Source organism: Caloenas nicobarica, chromosome 30 (assembly GCF_036013445.1).
Source record: "Caloenas nicobarica isolate bCalNic1 chromosome 30, bCalNic1.hap1, whole genome shotgun sequence".
Classification (NCBI taxonomy): domain Eukaryota; kingdom Metazoa; phylum Chordata; class Aves; order Columbiformes; family Columbidae; genus Caloenas; species Caloenas nicobarica.
Genome location: NC_088274.1, coordinates 1,541,577 through 1,565,852, shown reverse-complemented (window position 1 = coordinate 1,565,852; position 24,276 = coordinate 1,541,577). Strand labels below are relative to the sequence as shown.

At 52.5% G+C, this 24,276-nt stretch overlaps 1 protein-coding gene across 1 annotated transcript; it reads left to right on the top strand.

Moving 5' to 3' along the window:
- Positions 1-5,232: 5,232 nt before the first annotated feature.
- LOC135999831 (olfactory receptor 14J1-like) lies at positions 5,233-5,739 on the top strand (the record flags this gene model as incomplete). Its single annotated transcript, XM_065653405.1, has 1 exon — positions 5,233-5,739. A coding segment is annotated over one exon (507 nt), but the record flags the coding sequence as incomplete, so codon positions are not given.
- Positions 5,740-24,276: the final 18,537 nt, after the last annotated feature.

Below are 24,276 nucleotides of genomic sequence, written 5' to 3'. Positions count from 1 at the left end.
GTTCATGAGCTAAAGCTCTTTAATTCCATTCCCATTCTTGCTTCTCAAAACAGCTTGTACACCTCAGTAGTTCACCTTTTGCATGAAGTTCTTAGTAATTTTCTCTCACTCCTACCTTTCCTAATTTTTCTCCTTTTTTTCTGCTATAAGGTGGAGGTGGCATAGGGGAGTCGTTTCTTTTTTTGGGAAAGAAAGCCAAAGAACAGATCCCAGATCAGTGCAAAGGCACAAAGGAAGCCAGAATGTTTATGTGGTGTCCACTGACACCATCACCTGCATTTCCAGTCTCTGAAGTCCCGAAAGTGCAACAGAAACTGGAGTTCTGAGCTCCCTTTATCTGCCCTGTGTGACACATGTCAAATGAAACTACCCCAGTCAAATGGCTGGTTTTGATTCTCTATACAGCCCGAAGCACCACAGGGGTCAGGAGACAAGCCAGGATACCCAATGAGAACTCACATGCTCTGCACTTAAAGTTCAGGTGTTCCCAGGAATCTCAGCAGACAAGAGGTGCCGATTCCTGGGTGCAAGGAGCTGGTCAAGAGCCTCGTCTCCATTTCTGTAACGATGGCTTTGCTGCCTGGCTGATGTGCAGACTCTGTATACGGATGATGACACCTGCTGAGCAACCTGCTCTGAAAGGATCAACAAGGTGGGCATGAGGACAGCAAAAAAGAAGATGCTGGGTTGGGGCAAATGAAAAGGGATGCACAAGATGTGGTCAGGACTGTTTGGGGGCACTTGTAAAGCAGCCCTGGAGCTCACGTGAATGATTCCTGTAGTCAGAGAGATCCTGAGAGCTCTCCCTAAATAGAATACATGAAGGGGATGAAAGGACAGCCTTGTTCAGGCTGGATGAGACCTCACGAGGTGTCTTGACCAACCTCCTGCTCAAAGCAGAGTCACACGAGATTACTCAGGGCTTTATCCAAACACATCTTGGACACTTTCTGGGGTAGAGTGGATGTGCACTCCTGGGAAACAGCTTCCAGTGCTTGACTGTCCTCAGGATTGGGAAGTTTCTCCCTTTCTATAGCACCTTTCCAAGCCCAATCATCCAGATTTTTTTTATCCCTCTACTTGCACACTTACACAGACCATAATATCCTACCTTGGACACAAGAATATTGTGGGGGATGATGCTGAATGCCTTGATGACTGCCAGGTAACAGACCACCACTGCTCTCCCCACGTCCTGCAACCCTGTCCTTTCCTCACAGAAAGCAAAGAGGATGGACAGACACAACCTGCCCTGGGTAAACCCCGTCACCTTCTCTTCCAGACACCCCGAAATGGGGTCCCAGTGGACATGTTCTGGGGCACAGCCCTTAGTTCCCCTGCTCACCCATTGGCCATTTTTGAGAAGTGAACACACTGTGTGAGAGCTGCCAGTGGTCAGGGAGTCCCCCCAGTCTCCATGAGCTTTCCAAGAAGGTGGAGAGTGGCCTCCCTGTGACATGGTCCTGCTGTCTCAGCTCCTGGGATGCTGCTCCTCCTGTCCCATAGACTGAAAAGGATTGTGTTAGTGCCAGTGACCCCTGACTTGATCCCCACCCACTGCTGGTTGGTCTCCTCCATATTCCTGCGTCCAGTCACAGAGCCCTGGGAGACCTTGCTGGTGAAGATGGAGGATAAGAAGAAACAGGAATTCTCACTTCTTTCACTGATTAAATTCATCCATGGCCACCCAGTGTCTTTCTTTCTCCTTTAACTGTTCCTGAAGTAGTAACAGCTCATAATTAGGCCCTTGAATTCCCTTACGGGTCTAGACTGAGTTTTCATCTGGACTGTTGCTGCGCTTGGAGGCTGCTGTCCTTGAAGACCACATGAACTAACTTCTGCCACCCTGCCTTGGCAGTTTATTCCGTCCGTGTCACAGCTCTGTCTGCAACACTGACAGCTCCAGCTCAGCCAGTCAGGTCCCTGGCTGAGGACATTGCCTCCCATCTGGGCTGAACCACCCCAGCTGTGGCACCAGCCCAGCTCTGACCTGCCCCAAGGAAACCTGGTACCAAGTGTCCAAGAGCCCATGGGTGCAAAGGCTTTGCTTCAGAGCACAGACATGGCATGGCCCAAGATTGCTGAATGTCTCTCTAGCCCTAGGAGTATAAAACCAGAATAAAATGCCTAAATTCCTTCAACTGAAGATATTCCTCCCCAGCTTGGAAAAATTTGATCCTTTGCTATAAACTTCAGGGTGCCCTGTCTAATGATGGGACAAGCAAAAATGTTTCTCATGCCCAAATTTTTTTCTAATATGAACAATGCTGCTGCAAGAAAGAAGTGTCTCTGTACAGGTGAGAGAAGAAACATCAGTGATTACTTCACACTGTTTCATGGCACATTCCCCTGGAGATCCAGGAACACCACAAGAGAGCCAGGACGGGCCAGAGAAAGGGACATCATGGCTGCTCCTGTGCTGCTGAGCTGGGCTGGGGTCCTGGGACAGAGGGAGCTCATGGCAAGCAGCAGCGCTGCAGAGAGACAGCTCTGCCCAGGAGCAGCTCCTCTGCAAAGCGCAGCAGGGCTGAGGGCTCTGCCTGCAGCATTGAGGGGACAGGAGCCAGGCACAGAGAGGGGAAAGGCAATGTAGGTGGTACGTTGCTGAGGGCTTGTTGACAGACAAATCTTCACAGTCCTAACACGGTAAGTCTCTGCATGTAGGACAATGCAGCTGCATTTCCTGGAGGGATCTCCTAAAGCTGGCACATGACACAGTTTGCAGGATCTGTCAGGTCTCTCTCACAGTTGTAGAGCAGAACACACCCCAGAGCAGAGCTTCCCTGCTGCCCTGTCAGTGGGAAAGAGCATGATGGCACCTTCTGCTGAGGGTGACTGCAGGGGGAGCACCCAGGGCTGCCCAGGGCTGTCCTGCAGAGCAGGGTCCCTGCACCCCAGGGCTGTGCCGGGGCAGGGACTCTGCCGCCTGCCAGGGTCAGCGCTCAGCCTGCCCGGGGAGATCCCAACAACACTGAGGGGAGAAGCTGTGGGGGGAAGGAGCGACCCCCGGCAGGGCAGGGTCCTTCTGCTGCTGGGTTCTCCGTGGGTCAGGGCTGCTCACAGCTCCAGCTCACTGCAGACTACTTCCAATTGGACGTTTCAAGCACAAGGTCTATAGAGTTATTACTGTAAACATAAGGAGCTTTCCTGAGTCTGTCCTTTCTGTTTCCTCTTCCAAGACTGGGGGGAGGGAGGTATAGGAAAGGATAAATGCAGAAGGAGCTCTCAAGTTTTAACAAGTCACTGAAACTCCTGAACTGCAACTCTGAGTGATCAGCACATCTGCCAGAAGACTCGGAACATCCCTTCAGCCACTCCTCTGCCTATGGACAGCAGCAGCACCACATCTGCTGAACCCATCAGCCTGAGGCTGACCTGTCCTGTTTTCCATGCAGCAAACAGGAAGATGCCCCCAGGCAGTGCCCTGCAAACAGGGAGGATCTGTAGGGCCAGGGTGAGGGCACAGAGGGTGGGATGGTCTGTGAGCGCTGACAGGGAAAAGACATGGACAGGGAAACACCTCCCAGGAGGAAAATCTCCCTGCAGCAAGGATATGATCTGGGAAGGAGAGGAAAATGAAAACAGGAATGTTGTAGGAGGGAGAATGCGGGAAACTCTGTGCCTGTGAGCAGCCCCCTCACCTCCTCTCCCACCCAGCAAAGCCTCTGCCCTCAGGGCCGGGGGCTCCAAGGCATGAACCAGCTCCTGTGCAGCCAGAGCTCCAGTTCCCTCTGCAGAGCACAGGGGCTGAGAGCAGCTGCCCGGCAATGCTGGTGTGTGGGAGGTGGCTGCACAGCTGGGGAAGGGTGACGCTGTCTGAGTGCCCGGCTGCCTCTGCCCTGGCCTCTCTCACACCCACCCTCACCGCATTTTCCTTCTTGCTCCACTGCTCTGGGTCACTGCTGTTGTGATCTGGTTCTTGCTGTCAGGCTCTCTGGGGATGGGAGTTTCAGCTGCAGTCACAGCCTGATCTTGTGGGTCCTTTCCTGCAGCTGTGTCCATGGGAACACGTGTCCCAGCTTTCCTCTGCCCTGTGGGGTGTGGGCAATGCAGTCTGTGGGGCTGGGGAATGAGCCATGTGTGTTCTGGAGTAAATGTGGGGTACTGAGACCTTGGGAAAGGGTTAGTCATGTTGTGGCCTGAGGTGCATCCTTCTGCTCTCAGCAGTGCCTGGTGTCTTTTCAGGGTAACATGGCAGTGTGATCAGCCTCCATCTCAGCAAGGTGCCAGCCCAGGGCAGCTGGAGCAAGACAGAGGGACAGAGCAGCTGCCCTCACTCTGCACTGACCCACAGGCATTCTCCTGCCTTGCAGGACTCGCTCTGTTCTCCCTGAGAGCAGCAGAAATGCTGAGGGTTTCTGACACCCAAGAACACTCTCCAGGGGAATTTCAGGATTGGACTAGATGATCTTTCAACGTCTGTTCCAATCTCTAACACTCTGTGACTCAGTGAAGCTGTAAAAACCCAAACATTTCAAATTTCATTTTGCCGTCCTGTTTCATTCTCGGTGATAGTGCAGATGCTGACAGGCCCTTCTTCACCAGCAGCAGTTTCAGATGACAACTTTGAACCCCAGGACTGGCCCCTGCCCCCCGTTGCCATGACCCCCTGCTGCAGAGCAGGGCTGACTCCTGGGCAGCCAGCGGGCACAGGCCCTGCTCCTCACGGCACCTCCAGCCAGCACCACCCAGGGCTCAGCCACGGAGCTGAAGGAAGGTCTGGAAAAGGACAAGGGGGTGTGGAGCAGGGGAGGGTGTGTGAGAAATGGCTTTGATTTTGCTCAGAGAAGTCTCCCCTAACGTGTCACTGTCATTCCATCCTCTGACAGTGTCCATGCCCAGAGACAGCAAATGTCCAATGGCAGCTCCATCACCCAGTTCCTCCTCCTGGCGTTCACAGACACACGGGAGCTGCAGCTCTTGCACTTCTGGCTCTTCCTGGGCATCTACCTGGCTGCCCTCCTGGGCAATGGCCTCATCATCACCACCATAGCCTGTGACCAGCACCTCCACACCCCCATGTACTTCTTCCTGCTTAACCTCTCCCTCCTCAACCTCGGCTCTATCTCCACCACTGTCCCCAAATCCATGGCCAATTCCCTCTGGGACAACAGGGCCATTTCATATACAGGATGTGCTGCCCAGCTCTTTTTTTTTCTTTTCTGTGCTACAGCAGAATATTTTCTTCTCATGGTCATGTCCTATGACCGCTACGTTGCCATCTGCAAACCCCTGCACTACGGGACCCTCCTGGGCAGCAGAGCTTGTGTCCACATGGCAGCAGCTGCCTGGGCCAGTGGGTTTCTCTATTCTTTGCTGAACACGGCCAATACATTTTCACTGCCGCTCTGCAAGGGCAATGCCCTGGACCAGTTCTTCTGTGAAATCCCCCAGATCCTCAAGCTCTCCTGCTCAGACACCTACCTCAGGGAACTTGGACTTATTGTCTTTAGTGCCTGTTTGATTTCTATGTGTTTCATTTTCATTGTGCTGTCCTATGTGCAGATCTTCAGGGCCGTGCTGAGGATCCCCTCTGAGCAGGGACAGCACAAAGCCTTTTCCACGTGCCTCCCTCACCTGGCTGTGGTCTCCCTGTTTGTCAGCACTGCCATATTTGCCCACCTGAAGCCCCACTCCATCTCCTCCCCATCCCTGGATCTGGTGGTGTCTGTTCTGTACTCTTTGGTGCCTCCAGCAGTGAACCCCTTCATCTACAGCATGAGGAACCAGGAGCTCTAGGATTCCCTGTGGAAACTAATGGTGGGATGCTTTTCAAAAAGAATAAGCTACCTGTCATCTTCTCTTTAACACATAACAATTTTAATGTAACTCATTAGAGGCTCAGACTTGTGTATGTGTGTGTTGGTGGTGTTTATTTCTTAATCAGTCATGATGTTTTTGTCATCCCCTTTCTAATTCATTCTCTGCTTTTCCTTTTCAACCCACTGGCTGTGTAGATATGCAGCCATGCTCTCTGTGTATTTAAATGAAATAAAGGGCTCTGCATGTATTTATTTCACTGAGATTCTTCCTCCAAGACCTTTTTTGAGCTGCAGGGACAGTTCCTGTGCATGGGTGGAGGGGAAAAGAGTCCAGCCTGGCAGCCCTGCCAGGGAGCAGCAGCGCTTGGCCTTCCAGAGCTGTTCTCGTTCCACTCCCACACTCTCCTTCTCATCCCTTGTGTTGGTGCAAGGCCTGAGTGCTCTGGCAGCCTGGTCACCGTCCTGCTGTGTGTGAGTCCTGTGAGCGCAGGCAGGGACAGGCAATGGGCACTTGTGTGACAGAGCTGGCCTCAGAACAGCCTTTCCAGATGGCAAGGTGATCTCCTATGGACAGGGCCTGAAGGTTTATGTCTTCCTACAAAGTTTCTCTCAAGAACATTCCCATTACAGTGACTGACAGATTGAAAAAGCTAAAAACTGTAGGCCTGCAGGTTTGGGGCATTCAGCAGTGTCCTCTCACAGCCAGGCCTCCTGCCAGAGACCTGCAGGACCAGCAGAGCAGGGTCTGGGCTCTGCCCCTGTGCACTGGACACCCCGTGGAAGCTGCCCCAGGGCAATTGTCATGGACTGGCCCTCACAGCCACCATTTCCAGCCCTGGGCTGTCACACCAGCTTGGAGAATTTGTTCCTGAATGAGCGGGTCAGCAGTCCATGTTTGCATTGTACAGAGGAGAAGAGAGCATGCACATCATGTACGTGAGCAGAAACGCCATCAGCTAGTCTTTGGGGTGCCTTGAAGGCCTCTGAGACAGACAGTCTCTCAAGGTCACCTCATGTTGGGAATAACAGCCCATGGGAAACCACCTGAATGCGGCCCTGGGATGTGCTTCCTTGAACTGAGGTCTCCATGTCCATTCCTCATGATGTGGGACATCTCAGATGAGTGCAGAGCAGGGTGACACACCACAGGGCTGAGGTGTCTCCCGTCCCTTGGGAGTGGCAACAGGAGGCCAGAGAGACACTGTGACTCCTGCCTCTGTGTGTAAAAGGGACAGACTCTCTCTCTGAATATCCCTGGGTGCATAAAGAGTCCATGAGGCCAGCTGAAAGATGGGCACCTGACGGAACCCTGACATTTGTGCGTGTGACTCCAGGAACAAACCCCACTGGCCCAGTGTGATTCATCTCAGCTGCCTTGGACAGGCAAATTGCAAGTGCTGCTTTCTGCTACATCACCCTTGACCATGATGTGGGATTGTGCTCTCATGAGAACAGTAAAATCAGAAGTTCTGGGATCCTTGGAAGAGGCAAACCTCAAACCCATCTTCGTGAAGGGCAGTAACAAGAACTGGGAGAATTACAGGCTGGCCAGCCTACCTCCATCCCTGGGAAGGGGATGGGACACGTCCTCCTGCAGCCATTTCTAGGAATGTGAAGGACAAGGAAGGGATTGCTGAACCAAAATGTGCAAGGGAAAGAAAGGCATGTTGTGTACAGGGAGTTTGCAAGACGTCAGACATGGTCTCCTTCTGGCCAGAGTGGTGCTGACTGGGCTGAAGAAGTGGATGCTGAGTGGGTAGTTGGCTGAACCATCTAACCCAAATATCATCAGTGAGTCAAAGTCCTCTGTGCAGCCATTTACTAGTGTCACCTGGGAAGGTACCTCTTCCAAAGTGCCCACAGGCTCTACCCGGGAAGAGGCCTTGGAGAAAGGTTGTCATGTCCATCCCACCTGAGTACATGATGGGACAGCAGCAGGAACATGGTTGTGTCTATCAGAGAAGCTGAAATGACAGCAGCAGTCTTGGGATTTAGGAGCTCATGGTGAGGTTCCTTCTCTCTGAGCAGCTGAAAGACCACAAGAAGCCTAACGGGCAGGACTCCCTGCTTGAAGGGTAAGTTCTGGAATGATTGAGCTTTCCTTGGTAATGGGAAAGAGCAGGAGAGAGAAAAAAGTCACAAAGTGCAACTTGGAAGGTAGAGACTGGACAGCAGGAGGAAGAAATGTCCCTAGAAGGGCAGTGCCGTGGTGCAAGAGGTCACCCAGAGGGAGCTGGATCACCCATGGTTTGTGTTCCAAACAACAGCCAGTGAGGGTGGAGACACATCAGTGAAGGGACAGAAATGCTGGGGTGAGAGCAGGTGGGGAAGCGAGATGGGTGTCTACAGCCTGCGGGAAAAGAGGGGCAGGGGTAGGACTGTGCAGAACAGCCTGTGGTGGAGATGGCAAAGGGTGCTGGCAAGGCTGGAAGGAACCAACACAACCCAGGTGTCTGTCCCCTTGGCCATGGCAGTTGTCTCTGCCACTGAGGCCTAGGAGAAGACATGTTATCCCCATGGCACTGGGGCCTCGTTGTCTCCTTGCAGCCCCATGGGGAAGCTGGAGGTTGTTGTACCAGTGTTGTCCTTCCCTCGGCCTTGCACACCCACATCCCACGGTCCCAGGAAGAGCCCTGAGCCGTGTGTGAGGGACAGGATCCCCCTCCCCATTGCCTGCAGGTCCCCATGGCCTCTCCTTTCTGCTTCAGAAAGCAAACCAAGGGGTTTCTCAGCATCAGAGCCACCTGCACAGGGCCTTGGCCTACCTGCCATCACAGCCTCCAATTATCTGCTCTAACGAGTCTCTGGGGAGGCTTTGTCAGGAACAGCCCTCAGTGGGGCCCATTAATGCTTCAAGGAACTTTGGGGTTTGCTTTTGCCTTTGGCTCCTTGAGAGCTTTGCTGAGTCTCTTCTCAGTAACTGATGTTCATGGACTCAGCCTCATATACTCCATGGGCTCATTAAAATGTTTCAAGCTCTGACAAGCCATGTCTCTTCCATCATTTTCTTCAAGTATTGAAGAATTATAGAGCTCATTAGAGAGGTTTCAGGGGGGTGGGTAAAGAGGACATTTTGAATGAGCACTAGGGAGAAGTGAGAGAAGAATTCTCCCATGGATACTAGTGCAGAGTGTCTCCTGAGGAAGTTGGACAGGTGGGAAAAGCAGTCCCTTGAGGCCAGACATGGGATGGACATCCTTACTCCTCACCTCTCCAGCCTCCCTGTTTTGCTCATTGGCCCCCTGGCAGTTACATCACTTTTCTTTACATCAGATTCTCCACTCAAGTTTGCACCTCATTGTTACAGCTTCTCTCCATGAATTACTTCATGCTTTCCTTAGAGATCTGGATTTAAATAGGCACAAAGAGGCTTTTTTAATTGGCAAAAGCAAAAAAGATAATGAGAAAGAAAGCACAACAGAACATAACGAAGAATAAAATATACTCTGTCGTTAGTTTAAGCCACTTCCTGCTGCTCGCATGACCACATAACACTAAACCACAAGACAAAGAGCATCGTCCAGACACTCCTTGACCTCTGAAAGGCATGGTCCATGGCCGGCATCGCAAGAGGAGCCTGCCCATTGTCCTGCCTGCAACCCTGATCCTGGTTCCAGTCCTTGCATCCCTGAATCCAGTTCCTGCCCACTGCCGAGTCCAGTCCAGGACTTCCTGATGTCTTCCCTGCAGCCTCTGCTGTGACACCAGCCCCTGTGGCAGCATTTTGGCTACTCTGAGTAATACAATATTGGTTTTGTATACTGTGCCTTATTTGTCTCATTATTAGTATTATGAGGAAAGTTTTCATTTTTGTCTTGTTTTGGTTTTTAAATCTATCCAACTTGTAAGTCTCTCTCCCTTTTCCTCCTTTTCCCTTTCCTTAGTGGGGAAGGGAGTGTGGTCAAGAGAGAACATCCGCCACACTTTATTGTTGCCACTGTGCTCGGCGCTGCTGAGGCCACAGCTTGAAACCTGTGTTCAGTTTTGGGCCCCTCATCAGAAGAAGGACATTGAGGCACTAGAGAGAGTGCAGAGGAGGCGACAAAGCTGCTGAGGGGCCGGAGCACAAGTGTGATGAGGAGCGGCTGAGGGAAGTGGTGGGTTCAGCCTGGAGAACAGGAGGCTGAGGGGAGACCTGATCGCTGTCTACAACTGCCTGAAAGGAGGTTGGAGCATGGAGGGGGTTGGTCTCTTCTCCCAAGGAGCAAGTGAGAGGACAAGAGGAAATGGCCTCAAGTTGTGCCAGGGGAGGTTTAGACTGGAGGTCATTAGGGACATGGGTTAGTGCTAGAGTTGCGTTATGTTTGGACTCCATGAACCTGATGGTCTCTTCCAACCAAAGCGATCCTATGATTCTATGGAGAGATGATCTGAAGGCAGGTCAGCACCAGACCCTGAGGCTGTGCCGGGGGTGGGCACATCTGGCTCCTTCCAGCAGGATTTTGGAAAGTCCCTTCCCAGCTGTGAGCGCCAGGCCAAGGGCACGGGGCAGAAACAGCCCCCACCCCTGAGGGCCCTGGCCCCCAACTGGCCTCTGTCCCCAAACTACTCAAACTTCTGAACAGGCTCTGCCTCTACCTGAATGATCTTCAGTTTTAAGAAAATGCCAAACAAACGTGTGCTTCTGGATGAGGATGGAACAGGTTCAGGTCCAGGACCAGGGCTGCTGCAGGAGCAGGTGTCTCCAGCACAGACAGGCTGGGGGGGACCTGTCGACCTCAGCACCTCTGGGCCCCACCATGGCCCAGTTCAGCAGCCCTGGGCCCGAGGGCTCAGCCCAGGGACAGCCCCACAACCAGGGTCAGAGCGGTTCCTGCTGCTGCCCCGAGGGTCACCAGCCCCAGTCAGCCCTGGGCCAGAGTGCAGGTGTCTGAGCTGGGCTGAGGTGGAAGGGGCTGGAAAACAGCTCATCAGGAGGAGAAGATGGAAGAAGGTGCAGCGTGTGTGTGGCAGCAGGGATGAACTGACACCCTCAGTTTGGTATCTGGATCCGTGCTGGGCTTGCACATGGACTAAGCCCCAGCTCAGAGCACAAATTGCTGTTGCCAGCCCTGGGTGCCAAGCGCTGTTGCTGCTCTCTCCTCCCTGGTGCCACCCAAGCGCACGACTGCCCTGCCTGCTCCTGCCTTGGGGCTTGGGAAATCAGGGTCAAAAGGAAAGGCAGACTCGTGTGGTTATGGGATCTCTGAAGTGTCCTGAGTTTCCTTTGCTAATCACTCTGTAACGGTTCCTGAGCTATTAATTCGATTATAGGCACAGAGAGGCAAATGAGGCATGAACCAACTTTCCAGTTAAGGTTTCCTTCTTAGAAAAAAACACACTTCCATTTTCTCATTGGCAACACACTGAAAGATGGACGCTAAAGCAGCATCGGCCTCTTGTGAAAACAGGTAACAACAGATGGTTCCATTGATCCTTAATTGCTTCCTGCACAGGAAAACTGTCCATTAATTTAATCTTTGGTGTACAGGCAGGGCCTTGCTGATGTTCCTGTGGAGGCAGCAAGCATGTGGATGTCAGGCTTTCTGCAGATTTGTGACTGAGTTTTCCTGTTTTCCCTAATAAGGAAAATCTTGCTGTGGACTCCTGAAGTCTCCCATAAGCTGATGGGTTGAGAGAAGGACGGGGAGCTGCAGTTAGCTCAGGGAGGACCAGTCAGCATCACAGGCAAAGCAGACTGGAACTCGACTTGGTGAACATTAATGGAATTTATTGATAGATGAAACTGGCACCTCTCCCCCGTCTTTGGGCGGATCACCGTGCACCCTGAACCGATACAGGCAGGTGTGCTCCGGGTGGCCCCAGTTGCTCAGCACTTGCAGCTGGATGTAATTCACAACCCCAGGGAGCTCGTTCTGAAACGACAAGAAGAAATGAGTTGCCTTTTCCTCTCTGGTACGTGACCACTGACAGAAGTGCCGCAGTGACGGCCTCGTTCAACAGCTTCCTTCCAGCTGCCCTGCGAGGGCTTTGGACCTGTCGTGGGCAAGATGTTCTTGTCCTGCTCTAGCTCATTGGGCCATGAGAACTAGTAAAGGAAGAAGCAGCACCCAGATGCCTCAGCAAATATACTGGAAAGTTCTTGCTTGCTTTGGGGCACAGGCTTCCACAGTCAGAAGACCCAGTGGTGGTGTCAGGAAAATGCCTCATTGCCTTCTCTAGAAAGCCAAGGAAACAGAATGGCCTCCCTGTCACTGCTCACTGCCAGCACCAACAGAATCCTCAGGAAGCCCAGTATTTCTGGTCTTTAACTGGCAGACCAGCAGTGGTGCATCCTACGGGATGTGGCCTCTTGTATGCACTTGGGCTCCAGACAGTCAAGCTGATTCTAGTTTCAACTGTGGCGCTTCTAAGTGCTGAAGTTTAAAGCCAAAATGAAAGAGAAGAAGACTGGCAGTCCAGCCATATGCCACCAGGAAGTTAAATCAGAAGAAAGGCCAGCGTGGCACACGTTCAAGGACAGGGCTGCCTGTAGCCCTTTGGCAGGGAAGCCTCTCCCCATCCAGCCGCATTTCTCCTCCTCTCCTACAGTTCTCCCCCTCTTTGTCCCCATACCTTCAGCTGGAAGGTCTGACTGGGATTCAGTGGTGCCAGGAAGGTGAACTGTCCCAGGAATGTTCCCTGCTCGTCGTGTTCTTCCTTGAAGCCCTACAGAAGGACAGGGGTAGAGAAAACAAGAGCGTCTGGTGCACCATGGCAAGACTGAACTTCAGTCGGTGAAGTACAGTGTTATTTTGGCTACGTAGTCCAAGGACCCTGAGCACAAGGAAAAGACGAGAAGCTACAGGTGGGCAGCACGCCACACTTGCCTACTCAACGAGTCCAAGCTGCTGGTCAGAAAAGGAGCAGACGCTCCCAGTGAGAGGGAGGTAACCTGAGGATTACAAATGCCACTGGCATTGGAAGCCAAGAAGGTCTAGGACCATGCACTATCCAGCTCCTTTTCCCTATGGCTCCTGGAGTAGCCTCTTGCCCCAGAAGCTTCCTTTCGAGTGGTCCATTGAATAAAAGAGGAATACAATGGGAAGGGAGCGACTCCAACGAGCCTGTTTGTTCTGAGAGCCAGGAGGAAGCTTCAGGCCACTCCACTCTCAGAACCACCTTCACCCCCTGCTTAGAAATGCTGTGCAACCCCCTGCCCCCCACTCCAGAGAAATCACTTACGTAGACAGCAAAGTCCTTTGGAGCTCCGGAGATACTTTCTCCATGGAACGCTGTGCCCGACACATGGTCCATGCTGACGGCTCTGGGAATCACTGGCACAGACAGCTTGATGAAGACCTGTCCTTGACTTCCTGGGAAGGGCCAGCAGCTTCCAGGATGATTTTCTGGCTGAACAAAGAAGAAGAAACTACATTGACATGGAGAAGGTTGCCCTGGCCCTCTCCCAGAGCTCTGCAGGCACCTCTGCCCTTCTCCTTCTGTGCCGTGCTGACAGTTTGCACAGTGACTGGGCAGACACAGACTGTAGGAGCAGCCTGGCCTGGTAGAAGCTCCCACCGAGAACCTGGGGCACTCTGGGACAGGAAATACTCAGCAGGGAGACACAGGAGGAGAGCAGGTCCATGCAAGAAGGAGGCAGAAGAAGCTTCGAGGTGCAAAAACAGGGGGAAAGGCAACTCTAGAGCAGCGTGTGTGGTTCATCCTCCTGACCTCTGTTTTACTGCTTCTTGGTGCTCCTACCTCAAGAACAAGCTCAGGGGACCTCATGTAATCCATCACCGGCATGGAGTACAGGAAGACTTTGGCTTTGTCATTCCGGAGGGATGGAGAAGTCCTCGAATGAATGACAGCAGCCCCTGGAAATTAAAACATGAGCAGAATCATCAGGCAGTGTTGGGAGGAATATTGCACTGTTGACTTGAAAAAGCTTCTCAGTTGGCATCCATTTCCTACAGTGGGTTCCTCTCTTTCTTACTGGAATGACCCCTCTAGAACACACAGCAGGGAGTCATGGGGCCGTGGAAAAAGATAAGAATGTGAACCAGGCTTTCTGTGCTTCCCATGGAGTCTGGCCCATTACAGGCTCTGTCAGTGGGGGCACTTGTTAGGGCACAAGGTGACCCTTGACTTCTCGCCCCTTCTCTCCTACCCCTGGGCACGTTCCAATGCCCATCTTGTCAATCTGGACAGGAAGCGCTTTGGAACTGGTTTGTTTGTACAGTGTCATGGTACCTGCTGATTTTAGGGCGTAATCAGGCATCGGGACCTGCATTTCTTCCAGCTTCTCCAGGGCTTCATTGATGATCTCCTGAACCGCCTGGGAAGGAACACAAAGGAGAGCGCCTGTTGGAAGGAAAAGGAAGGGGGCAAGCAGCTCCCCTGCAAGGCCAGCCAAGGTGAACGGGGACAAGGCCCATATCAGATGGAAGGAACACCCAAATTGCCCGGAAGCCTCCCAGGTTTGCTCTGCTGTGATCGATAGGATTAGAAAGGGGGAGCTGCTCACTCCAGTGCTCTGAATGCTGGAGCTGCAGGAAGGGGCTTTTCCCATGGAGAGGCCCCAGGCCAGGCAGCACAGACAGACAAGGAAGCGTGGCCATGACAGCACTTGTTCCAGCAGCACCAGCCTGTTGGCTGTGACAGGGAATGCAGTAGGATACGTGCCGGAGGGAGGATAAAACCCCTGGGGAGATCCTTCTGCCTTGTGCCCTTACCCGTCTGGTAAAGCCTGGGAGCCTTCCCTGCTTCACGCCTTCATGGAGAGCCCGCTCAGCCACATCCTTTGCGCTCCAGCACAGATTGTAAAGCTGTTCCTGGAGCTTTCCGAGCTGCTCTGGCAGGGGTTGAGTTTCGATCAGGTCTCCTAATTCCGCTGCAGTGCTCCAGAGCGATAAGGCACCGAGTCGTCCCACATGGAAAACACCTGTCAGACACACACCAGAGCTTAGAACTTGGTCTAAGGCTGGGTTGTGCCTCGGGCTGCCCTCTCCCCTTTCTGTGTCTCTCCCAAGTGCCATTGTTGTCTCTCCTCTTATTGTCTTTGACAGTGGCCATCATGGCGTACGGGCTCCGCAAGAGATGGACGTTCCCTGCCCTGGACTGTGCTCCTCGTCCTGCAGAAGATTTTCATCCCCCTGGGGCAGGAGAGCTCAGCCACGGCCTCTCCCTCGGCTGAAGAGAACTGGCTTAGCCCCCCTGGGGAAGGCAAGTCACCCCTTCCTCACCCCTACACCCGTCCCGCTGGAGCAGGGACTGGCACAGCTCTGTCGGGGACTTTCTGCTCTCGGCTGAGCTCCTCTGGTCACAGCGGGGGAAGCGGACCAGGGCAGGATGGAGCCCTGAGTTCATCCTAAAGCACCGTCCTCAGGTCAGAGCTCTGCAGAGACTCACCGACAGAGAATAGGCTGAGAAGCAGCACCAGGATTGTTGCCTTCACTGCCTTCATCTTCCTGCAGAGCAACAAGGAGGAAAAGGCTGGTGAAGCTGGCGGTTCCCGTGCAGATCAGCAGCAGACTGGAGAGCAGCAGCAGAGACTGCAGCCCTTGAGCCTGGCGTTCCTGGCGTATGTTTTGGCTTGGTCCTGCACCAGCTCGAGTCACTGCTGGGGTTGTCACCAGCTGCACTAGTGGGGGAATTGTCACGGCAGCAATTGTTTTGTTAGGGACAAAGGGCTCAAGATTGACTCTGGACTAAGAGCAGGAGTTGCAACAAGAACTGTGGCCACACTTCCCGTCTGTGGGGCTGGACAGGTATTCTTTGGAAATGGAAGGCACATGACGAATGCTGTTTCTCCTGCCCACCACCCGATGGGCACTTGTGCTGATCCTCTTTTCCACCCTCTCAAGAGAAGGTTCAACCTGTGCCCCTATGGCAGGCTGTATCGGGGCCACTGCTTGGGACTCCCTCCATGCGATCCAAAATAGACCTGTCCCTCATTCTGCAGAGATCAAAGGCTTTCTGGTCCTTGCCCCTGTGGTCATGAAGAGGCTGAAAGGCGGCTGCTGCCTTCCACCAGCTCCAGAGCAAGCTCTCAGGCTGCCCTCATGTTCCTCTCCTGTCCACCCTCCACCCACCCCAGCTGATGAGGTTGAAAAAACACCTGGGCAAAGGGGAGGAGGATTTTTCAAACATACCCGTTCAGACTTTGAACCTTTTCCGTCTGCCTCTTGGTACCTGCTGAGGTGCAGGTAACAAGCATCTGACTCGCTCACGAGTGAACCAAAAGCTCTGCGATCTCAGTTCCCTCAAGATCGAGAGTGACAAAGGCGCAGGGAGACCCCTGCTTTTATACCCTGCTGTGCCGACCTCAGTGCTGATGCTGCTTTGTGACATCAACGGCAGTGGGTGATGTCACAATGGAAGAGGCTGCACCACGTTGGGAGGCAAAGTCCAACCAGATAGCAGCGGGTTTTGCAGTCCTCTCTGCAAGGGCAGAAATCCTGCACCATAGAAAGATTGGAAAGGTACAGGAACATGTTACTCTCATAAAACAGACTCTGTCAACCACTCTTCCTCTTGCTTACTGAAGTTCAGATGGTGTGAGAAAAAAAAACCAAAACACACAAAAAAAAGATTCTTGTTCTTATTTGATGGAGCCCATTGTATCAGCCACTCAACATTAAGTCCAACTCCAGTCTGAACCTCAGAATAAGAAATGCCATCTTAAAATTTCCAGGAAATGGAAGGGCTTTGAAGTGGCAAGACCAGAAAACATTCATGAAAGCAGCGCCATGCAAGTCCACAGCCCTGATCACAGACCACCTGCCCCGTTACCTAAGGCAATGATGTTCTCAGCTGATTTGCAGCCACTGACATCTGGAAAACAGCACAAGGTCTCTTGTTCTTTTGCGCCGAGCACGTAGGTTGACACTGGAGCTGGTAAGAAAAATATCCACAGTCAGTTTGGTTTCATTAGCGGACACCCGGACAAGTTCAGTTCACATTCACAAGGAATCACAGCAGGTCCCACCCGTCCCTGCAGACCCCGACACGGCTCCTGTGCAGGGTCCCGAGGAGCAGTGAGCGCAGAACAAGAAACCTTCCTTCAAAAGAAGGTCCCCAGCCGGCTCTTTCCCCAAGCTGCACAGAGCAGCAGCTGAGAACAACCTCTGCCACAACTACACCCGGCTCTGCCGTCTGAAGGACGAGACCAGCTCCTAAATGATCCCCAGCCCTACAGACACAGATCTTCCCAAGGGCAGTGCTCAGCAAATACCAGAGCACAGCGACACCTGGTCATTCAGTTGGAGCTGCTGGGGAGAAGGACAGAGGACTAGAAAGAGACAAATCAGACAAGAGAGAAGATAGAGGAGCCCAGAGAGAAAGAAACACACAGGGAAAAGGCTGGAGAGATGGAGAGATCAAGAGAAATAGGGACAAGGAGCCACAATGAGACAGGGAGGAAGAAAGAGGAGGGTGGAGGAGCAGGACGGAGGGACAAGGGGATGGGAAGGAGAAGAAGGAAAGTTGGGTAGAGAAAGACAGGGACAGGGAGGGGGATGTACAGATGGAGAAAAGGAAGGAGAGAGAGCAGAACAAAGGGACTGAGAAAGAAAGCAAAGGTCAGATGGGGATGAAGTGACTGACAAAGGGAGAAAACCCACAGTGAGCTGGAGGAAGAGGAAAGGAGGGCTGAGAATCAGCAAAGAGGAAGAGACAAAAAATAAAAGGCAGAGCCAGCTGGACAGGGGTCGATTGCCAGAAGCAATGGGACAGGCAGCGGGGCAAGAATAAAGACAGAAAAGATGGGGATAGGCAGCAGGACAGAGGGACAGTGAGAGGATAAAAGGGGCAGGGAACAGGATATACATGGAGAAACAATCAGCAGAACAGAGAGAAAGACAGAAGAGAAAAAAAGAGATGAATAGGGACATGGGACAGGGAGAGAAATAAAGAAAGGAGGAAAGGGAGCAGGACAAGGATGTTCAGAGAAACAGAAAGACAGGGAGCAGGACAGGGCAACACAGACAGAGAAAAAAGGGTCAGGGAGGCAGTACAAGGGAAAGACAAAAAGAAGAGACAGGCAGCAGGGCACGGATAGAGGTAAAAAGGCCTGGGCTGGGCAGCAGGGCAGAGATGGAGACCAAAAAGCAGCTTTGGGCTGCAGGACAGAGATGGAGTGAGAAATGAAAGTGACAGGGAGCAGGAGAGAGTGACAGAGAGAGTGGAAAAACTACAGAGGGAGCAGGACAGCAAAACAGAGCAGGGGACAGACAGGGAGAAGGGCAGAGAAACAGAGAGGGAATGAGAGGGGCAGGGAGCAGGACAGAGAGCTGGAGCAGGAAGGGAAAATGAGATGGGCAGCAGAACAAAGGGAAGGAGAGACAAAGACAGGGGCAGGGAGCAGGACAAAGGGGTGGAAGAAGAAAAAGTAGTAATGGTTCAGGACTGAGATGAAAAAACAAATTAAAAATACACCGGGACTGGGATGGAGTGACAGAGAAAGGGCAAAGGAACAGGGGGCGGGACAGCACTGAAGGAATAAACAACTGTGGTGGGCAGTGGGACAGAGAGATGGAGAGAGGAAAAACAGAGCAAGAGAGAGAGGAAAGAAGGGGCAGCAGCTGGACAGGGGGATACGGTGAGAAAAGATGGGACCGGGAACAGAACAGAAAGGAAAGAAAAAAAAGGACAAAAAGACAGCAGAGCAAAAAACGCACAATCAAGCAATCAGGTCAAGAAGCCGACACCGGGGGGGCAGCAGCTGGGGAGAAACCGGGGACACCAGAGACCCTGATGAAGACTCTCGAGTACCAAGGATGCACTTCAGCAAAGTTATGGCGGGGTTATGGAAATAATTTATGTTTGATGCATTAACTAAGCAGGAGAAACAAATGAATATGCAATAGGTGTATGTAAGAAATACCAAGAAGTGAGAATCACACACACGCTCGATCAGAGCAGCAATCTTGCGAGTGTCCGGCGCTGTAACAAAAGTGCTGCTTTTACCTCTTTCCAAACCGTGTTAAGGAACCTTTTTGCCGACTTTTCGGTACCATTTCCCCCCGCCCAGGAGAACAAGGCCAGAGCAGCCCACGCACACCTGAGCCAGATGCAGCAACAACATCCCCAGGGCCCCAGTTGCAGGAAAAAGGGCCCCAGGGCTGGGCCGGGGGCTGCTCAGCCTTGGGGCAGCTCCACGGGCGCCACGGCAAAGCTCAGCCTGGCCGCCCGCAGAGCCGCCGCCTCCTCAGCCTGGGCTGCGCCGCCATTGGGCGGGAGGGCTGTCAGTCTCCTCCCCTGAGGTGATCCTGGATCTGATTGGCTGCCTTAGGGGTCACTCCCCCCACAGTGCCCGCCCTGCCCTGAGGTAATGTTTCCTGTGATTGGCCGGCTGGGATTTCTCGTTTCCCCCCCTGCCAAGTGATGGGTCAGACCACTTGTCAATCATCCATGTGCGGCACTCCCGCCAGCTGTGATTGGTGCGGCCAGCACAGCCCGCCCCTGAACGCTGCCCAGCTCGGTCAGCTCTCGCCACCTTTCCTGCAGGCCTCAAAGCTGGATTGGCTGGTTACCTATCAATCACATGACTTGCCCCGCCTCCCCAAATGCCATTGGCTGTCCTGGGTCCCCTGACTCCCCATAGACTTCCGGTTGGCTGTTGCCAGGCAACGAGCTCCACCCAAACATGAAACTGTGGGCCCTGATCAGAGGCCGTGGGTGATAAAAGACACGTTGGGACCCCGAACATGAGGATTTGGGCCCCAAGAAGGAGGCTCTGGGCACTCAAAAGGACGGGCAGAGCAGATTACTCAGGGCTTTATCCAAACACATCTTGGGCAATTTTTGGGGTAGAGTGAATGTGCACTCCTGGGAAACAGCTTCCAGTACTTGACTGTCCTCAGGATTGGGAAGTTTCTCTCTTTCTGTAGAACCTTTCCAAGTCCAACCATCCAGATTGTTTTTACCCATCTACTTACACACTGACACAGACCATAATATCCTACCTTGGACACAAGAACATTGTGGGGGATGATGCTGAATGCCTTGCTGACTGCCAGGTAACAGACCACCACTGCTCTCCCCACGTCCTGCAACCCTGTCCTTTCCTCACAGAAAGCAAAGAGGATGGACAGACACAACCTGCCCTGGGTAAACCCCGTCACCTTCTCTTCCAGACACCCAGAAATGGGGTCCCTGTGGACATGTTCTGGGGCACAGCCCTTAGTTCTGTGATAAACAGGACTTGAGTCCAGTTGAGTTTCAATCAGAATCAGTCATTTTATTAACAGATATCAAAGCAAAAGGCTAGGTAATAAAAGGCAAGCAAACAGTGCTGGGTGCGCGGGGAGCCACCTCCCCACCAACACGCACACCGCTTACTTTTTCCCTTGGTCTTTTATACTTTCTTAAATTCCCTTTTCCAAGAAGTATCCTCCTAGTTTCAATTCCCCAGATTAACGTGGTGTTGGGGTTTTTGCGCATGTCTCAGAGGTTTAGGTGGTCATCTCTCCCCTCCTGGTGGTCCTCGGGAGGAAGGCTTCTCCTCTTCTTTAGTGTCCTTTTCTTTACCCTTTATTCGGTGCATGCGTAAAGCGGGTTTTCTTTAAGCAAGTCGTTAGCGCTACCTAACCGCAATATCCTTTTCTTTACATAAGTCGTTAGTGCTACCTAACCACAATATCCAGTGTCCTTGCTCCATGCCTCATTTGGTTATCTCAGTGCACTTATCTTAACTTCTTGTTGGCGCATTTTCGCAATGTTAGTACACTAATACTTATTTCTGTCCCCGATACACTCTCATAGTGACACGAATCACAATAACACATTTCACAGTTCCCCTGCTCACCCACTGGCCATTTTTGAAAAGTGCACACAATGTGTGAGAGCTGCCAGTGGTCAGGGAGTCCCCCCAGTCTCCATGAGCTTTCCAAGAAGGTGGAGAGTGGCCTCCCTGTGACATGGTCCTGCTGTCTCAGCTCCTGGGATGCTGCCCCTCCTGTCCCATAGACTGGAAAGGATTGTCTTAGTTCCAGTGACCCCTGACTTGATCCCCATCCACTGCTGGTTGTTTTCGTCCAGATTCCTGCCTCCAGTCACAGATGCCTGAGGGAACTTGCTGCTGAAGAGGCAGGAGAAGAGGACACAGGGATTCTTACCTCTTTCTCTTATGAAAGTCATCAGTGGCCACCCAGTGTCTTTGTTTCTCCTTTAACTGTTCCCACAGTAGTAACAGCTCATTAGGGGACCCTTGAATTGCCTTACAGGTCTAGACCGAGTTTTGATCTGGACTGTTGCTGTGCTTGGAGGCTGCTGTCCTTGAAGACCAGATGAACTAACTTCTGCCACCCTGCCTAGGCAGTTTATTCCATCCGTGTCACAGCTCTGTCTGCAACACTGACAGCTCCAGCTCAGCCAGTCAGGTCCCTGGCTGAGGACATTGCCTCCCATCTGGGCTGAACCACCCCAGCTGTGGCACCAGCCCAGCTCTGACCTGCCCCAAGGAAACCTGGTACCAAGTGTCCAAGAGCCCATGTGTGCAAAGGCTTTGCTTCAGAGCACAGACATGACATGGCCAAAGATTGCTGAATGTATTTCTAGCCCTAGGACGACAAACCCAGAAAAAAATACCTAAACTCATTCAACTGAGGATATTCCTCCACTCAGCTTGGAGAATTTAGATCCTTTGCTGCAACATTCCTGGTGTCCTGTCTAATGATGGGACAAGAAAAGATGATTCTCATACCGATTTATTTTCTAATAGAAAGAATGCAATGCTGGAAAGAAGTGTCTCTGCAGAAGAGCGAGAATCAACATCACTGATTACTTGAGGTTGTTTTAAAGAATGTGCCCCTAGAGCCCCAGGAACACCACAGGGGACCCCAGAGGGGCCAGAGAAAGGGACATCATGGGCTGCTCCTGTGCTGCTGAGCTGGGCTGGGCTCCTGGGACAGAGGGAGCTCATGGCAAGCGGCAGCGCTGCAGAGAGACAGCTCTGCCCAGGAGCAGCTCCTCTGCAAAGCGCAGCAGGGCTGAGGGCTCTGCCTGCAGCACCGAGGGGAGAGGAGCCAGGCACAGAGGGGGAAACGCAGTCTGGGGTGGGAGGATGCTAAGAGATCACTGGGAGAAAAATCTTCACAGATATTAAGTCTCTGGGTGCAGCACATTGCATCTGCAAAGCATGGTAGGATCTCAGAAAGCTGTCACATTGCAGAGCCTGCAGGAGATGTAAGTACAGCTCTCAGAGATTCTCTGGTGAAGAGGAGGAGGATGTGCTGCAGAGCAGGGATTGCCTTCTGCACTGTCAGAGTGACAAGAGATGAATGCTGCGTTCTCCCAAGGATGGCTGTGGGGTGAAAATATAAATGACCACCCAGCGGTGGCCAGGGCTGTCCTGCAGAGCAGGGTCCCTGCACCCCAGGGCTGTGCCGGGGCAGGGACTCTGCCGCCTGCCAGGGTCAGCGCTCAGCCTGCCCGGGGAGATCCCAACAACACTGAGGGGAGAAGCTGTGGGGGGAAGGAGCGACCCCCGGCAGGGGAGGGTCCTTCTGGTGCTTGGTTACAGGTATTACTATAAAGATAAGAAGCTTTCCCATGTCTGTCCTTTCAGTTTCCTATTCCAAGGCTAGTGGAAATGCGGGTGTAGGAAAGGATAAATGCAAAAGGAGCTCTCAAGTTTTAACAAGTCACTGAGACTCCTGAACTGCAACACTGAGTGATCAGCACATCTGCCAGAAGACTCGGAACATCCCTTCAGCCACTCCTCTGCCCATGGACAGCAGCAGCATCACATCTGCTGAACCCATCAGCTTTAGTCTGACCTGTCCTTTTTTCCAACCTGCAAACCTCTGCTCTCAGCAGTGCCTGGGGGCTTTTCATGGAAAAAAGGCAGTGTGATCAGCCTCCATCTCAGCAAGGTGCCAGCCCAGGGCAGCTGGAGCAAGACAGAGGGACAGACCAGCTGTCCTCACTCTGCACTGACCCACAGGCATTCTCCTGCCTTGCAGGACTCGCTCTGTTCTCCCTGAGTGCAGCAGAAATTCTGAAGGTTTCTGACACCCAAGAACACTCTCCAGGGGAGTTGCAGGATTGGTCTAGATGATCTTTCGAGGTCCCTTCCAATGCCAAACATTCTGTGATTCTGTGAAGCTTTAAAAAAACAAACATTTCAAATTTCATTTTACCGTCCTGTTTCATTCTTGGTGATAGTGCAGATGCTGACAGGCTCTTCTCACCATCAGCAGTTTCAGATGACAACTTTGAACCCCAGGTCTGTCCCCTGCCCCCCGTTCCATGACCCCTGGTGCAGAGCAGGGCTGACTCCTGGACAGCCAGCGGGCACAGGCCCTGCTCCTCACGGCACCTCCAGCCAGCACCACCCAGGGCTCAGCCACGGAGCTGAAGGAAGGTCTGGAAAAGGACAAGGGGTGTGGAGCAGGGGAGGGTGTGTGAGAAATGGCTTTAATTTTGCTCAGAGATGTCTCCCCTAACGTGTCACTGTCTTTCGCTCCTGTGACAGTGTTCCATGCCCAGAGGCAGCAAATGTCCAACAGCAGCTCCATCACCCAGTTCCTCCTCCTGGTGTTCACAGATACACGGGAGCTGCAGCTCTTGCACTTCTGGCTCTTCCTGGGCATCTACCTGGCTGCCCTCCTGGGCAACGGCCTCATCATCACCACCATAGCCTGTGACCAGCACCTCCACACCCCCATGTACTTCTTCCTGCTTAACCTCACCCTCCTCGACCTGGGCTCCATCTCCACCATTCTCCCCAAGTTCTTGGCCAATTCCCTCTGGGACACCAGCTCCATTTCATATACAGGATGTGCTGCCCAGCTCTTTTTTTTTCTTTTCTGTGCTGCAGCAGGATATTTTCTTCTCACGGTCATGGCTTATGACCGCTACGTTGCCATCTGCAAACCCCTGCACTACAGGACCCTCCTGGGCAGCAGAGCTTGTGTCCACATGGCAGCAGCTGCCTGGGCCACTGGGTTTCTCAGTTCTCTGCTGCACACGGCCAATACATTTTCACTGCTGCTCTGCAAGGGCAATGCCCTGGACCAGTTCTTCTGTGAAATCCCCCAGATCCTCAAGCTCTCCTGCTCAGACGCCTACATCAGGAAACTTGGGCTTATTGTCTTTAGTGCCTGTTTGATTTCTGTGTGTTTCATTTTCATTGTGCTGTCCTATGTTCAGATCTTCAGGGCCGTGCTGAGGATCCCCTCTGAGCAGGGACGGCACAAAGCCTTTTCCACGTGCCTCCCTCACCTGGCTGTGGTCTCTCTGCTTGTCAGCACTGTCATATTTGCCCACCTGAAGCCCCGCTCCATCTCTTCCCCATCCTTGGATCTGCTGGTGTCTGTTCTGTACTCTTTGGTGCCTACAGCAGTGAACCCCCTCATCTACAGCATGAGGAACCAGGAGCTCAAGGGTGCTGTGTGGAAACTAATGGTGGGATGCTTTTCAAAAAGAATAAACTACCCGTCATCTTCTCTTTAACACATAACAGTTTTACTGTAACTCTCTGGAGGCCCAGTCTTGTGTGTGTGTATGTGTTGGTGGTGTTTATTTTTTAATCAGTCATTATATTTTTGTCATCCCCTTTCTAATTCACTCTCTGCTTTTCCTTTTC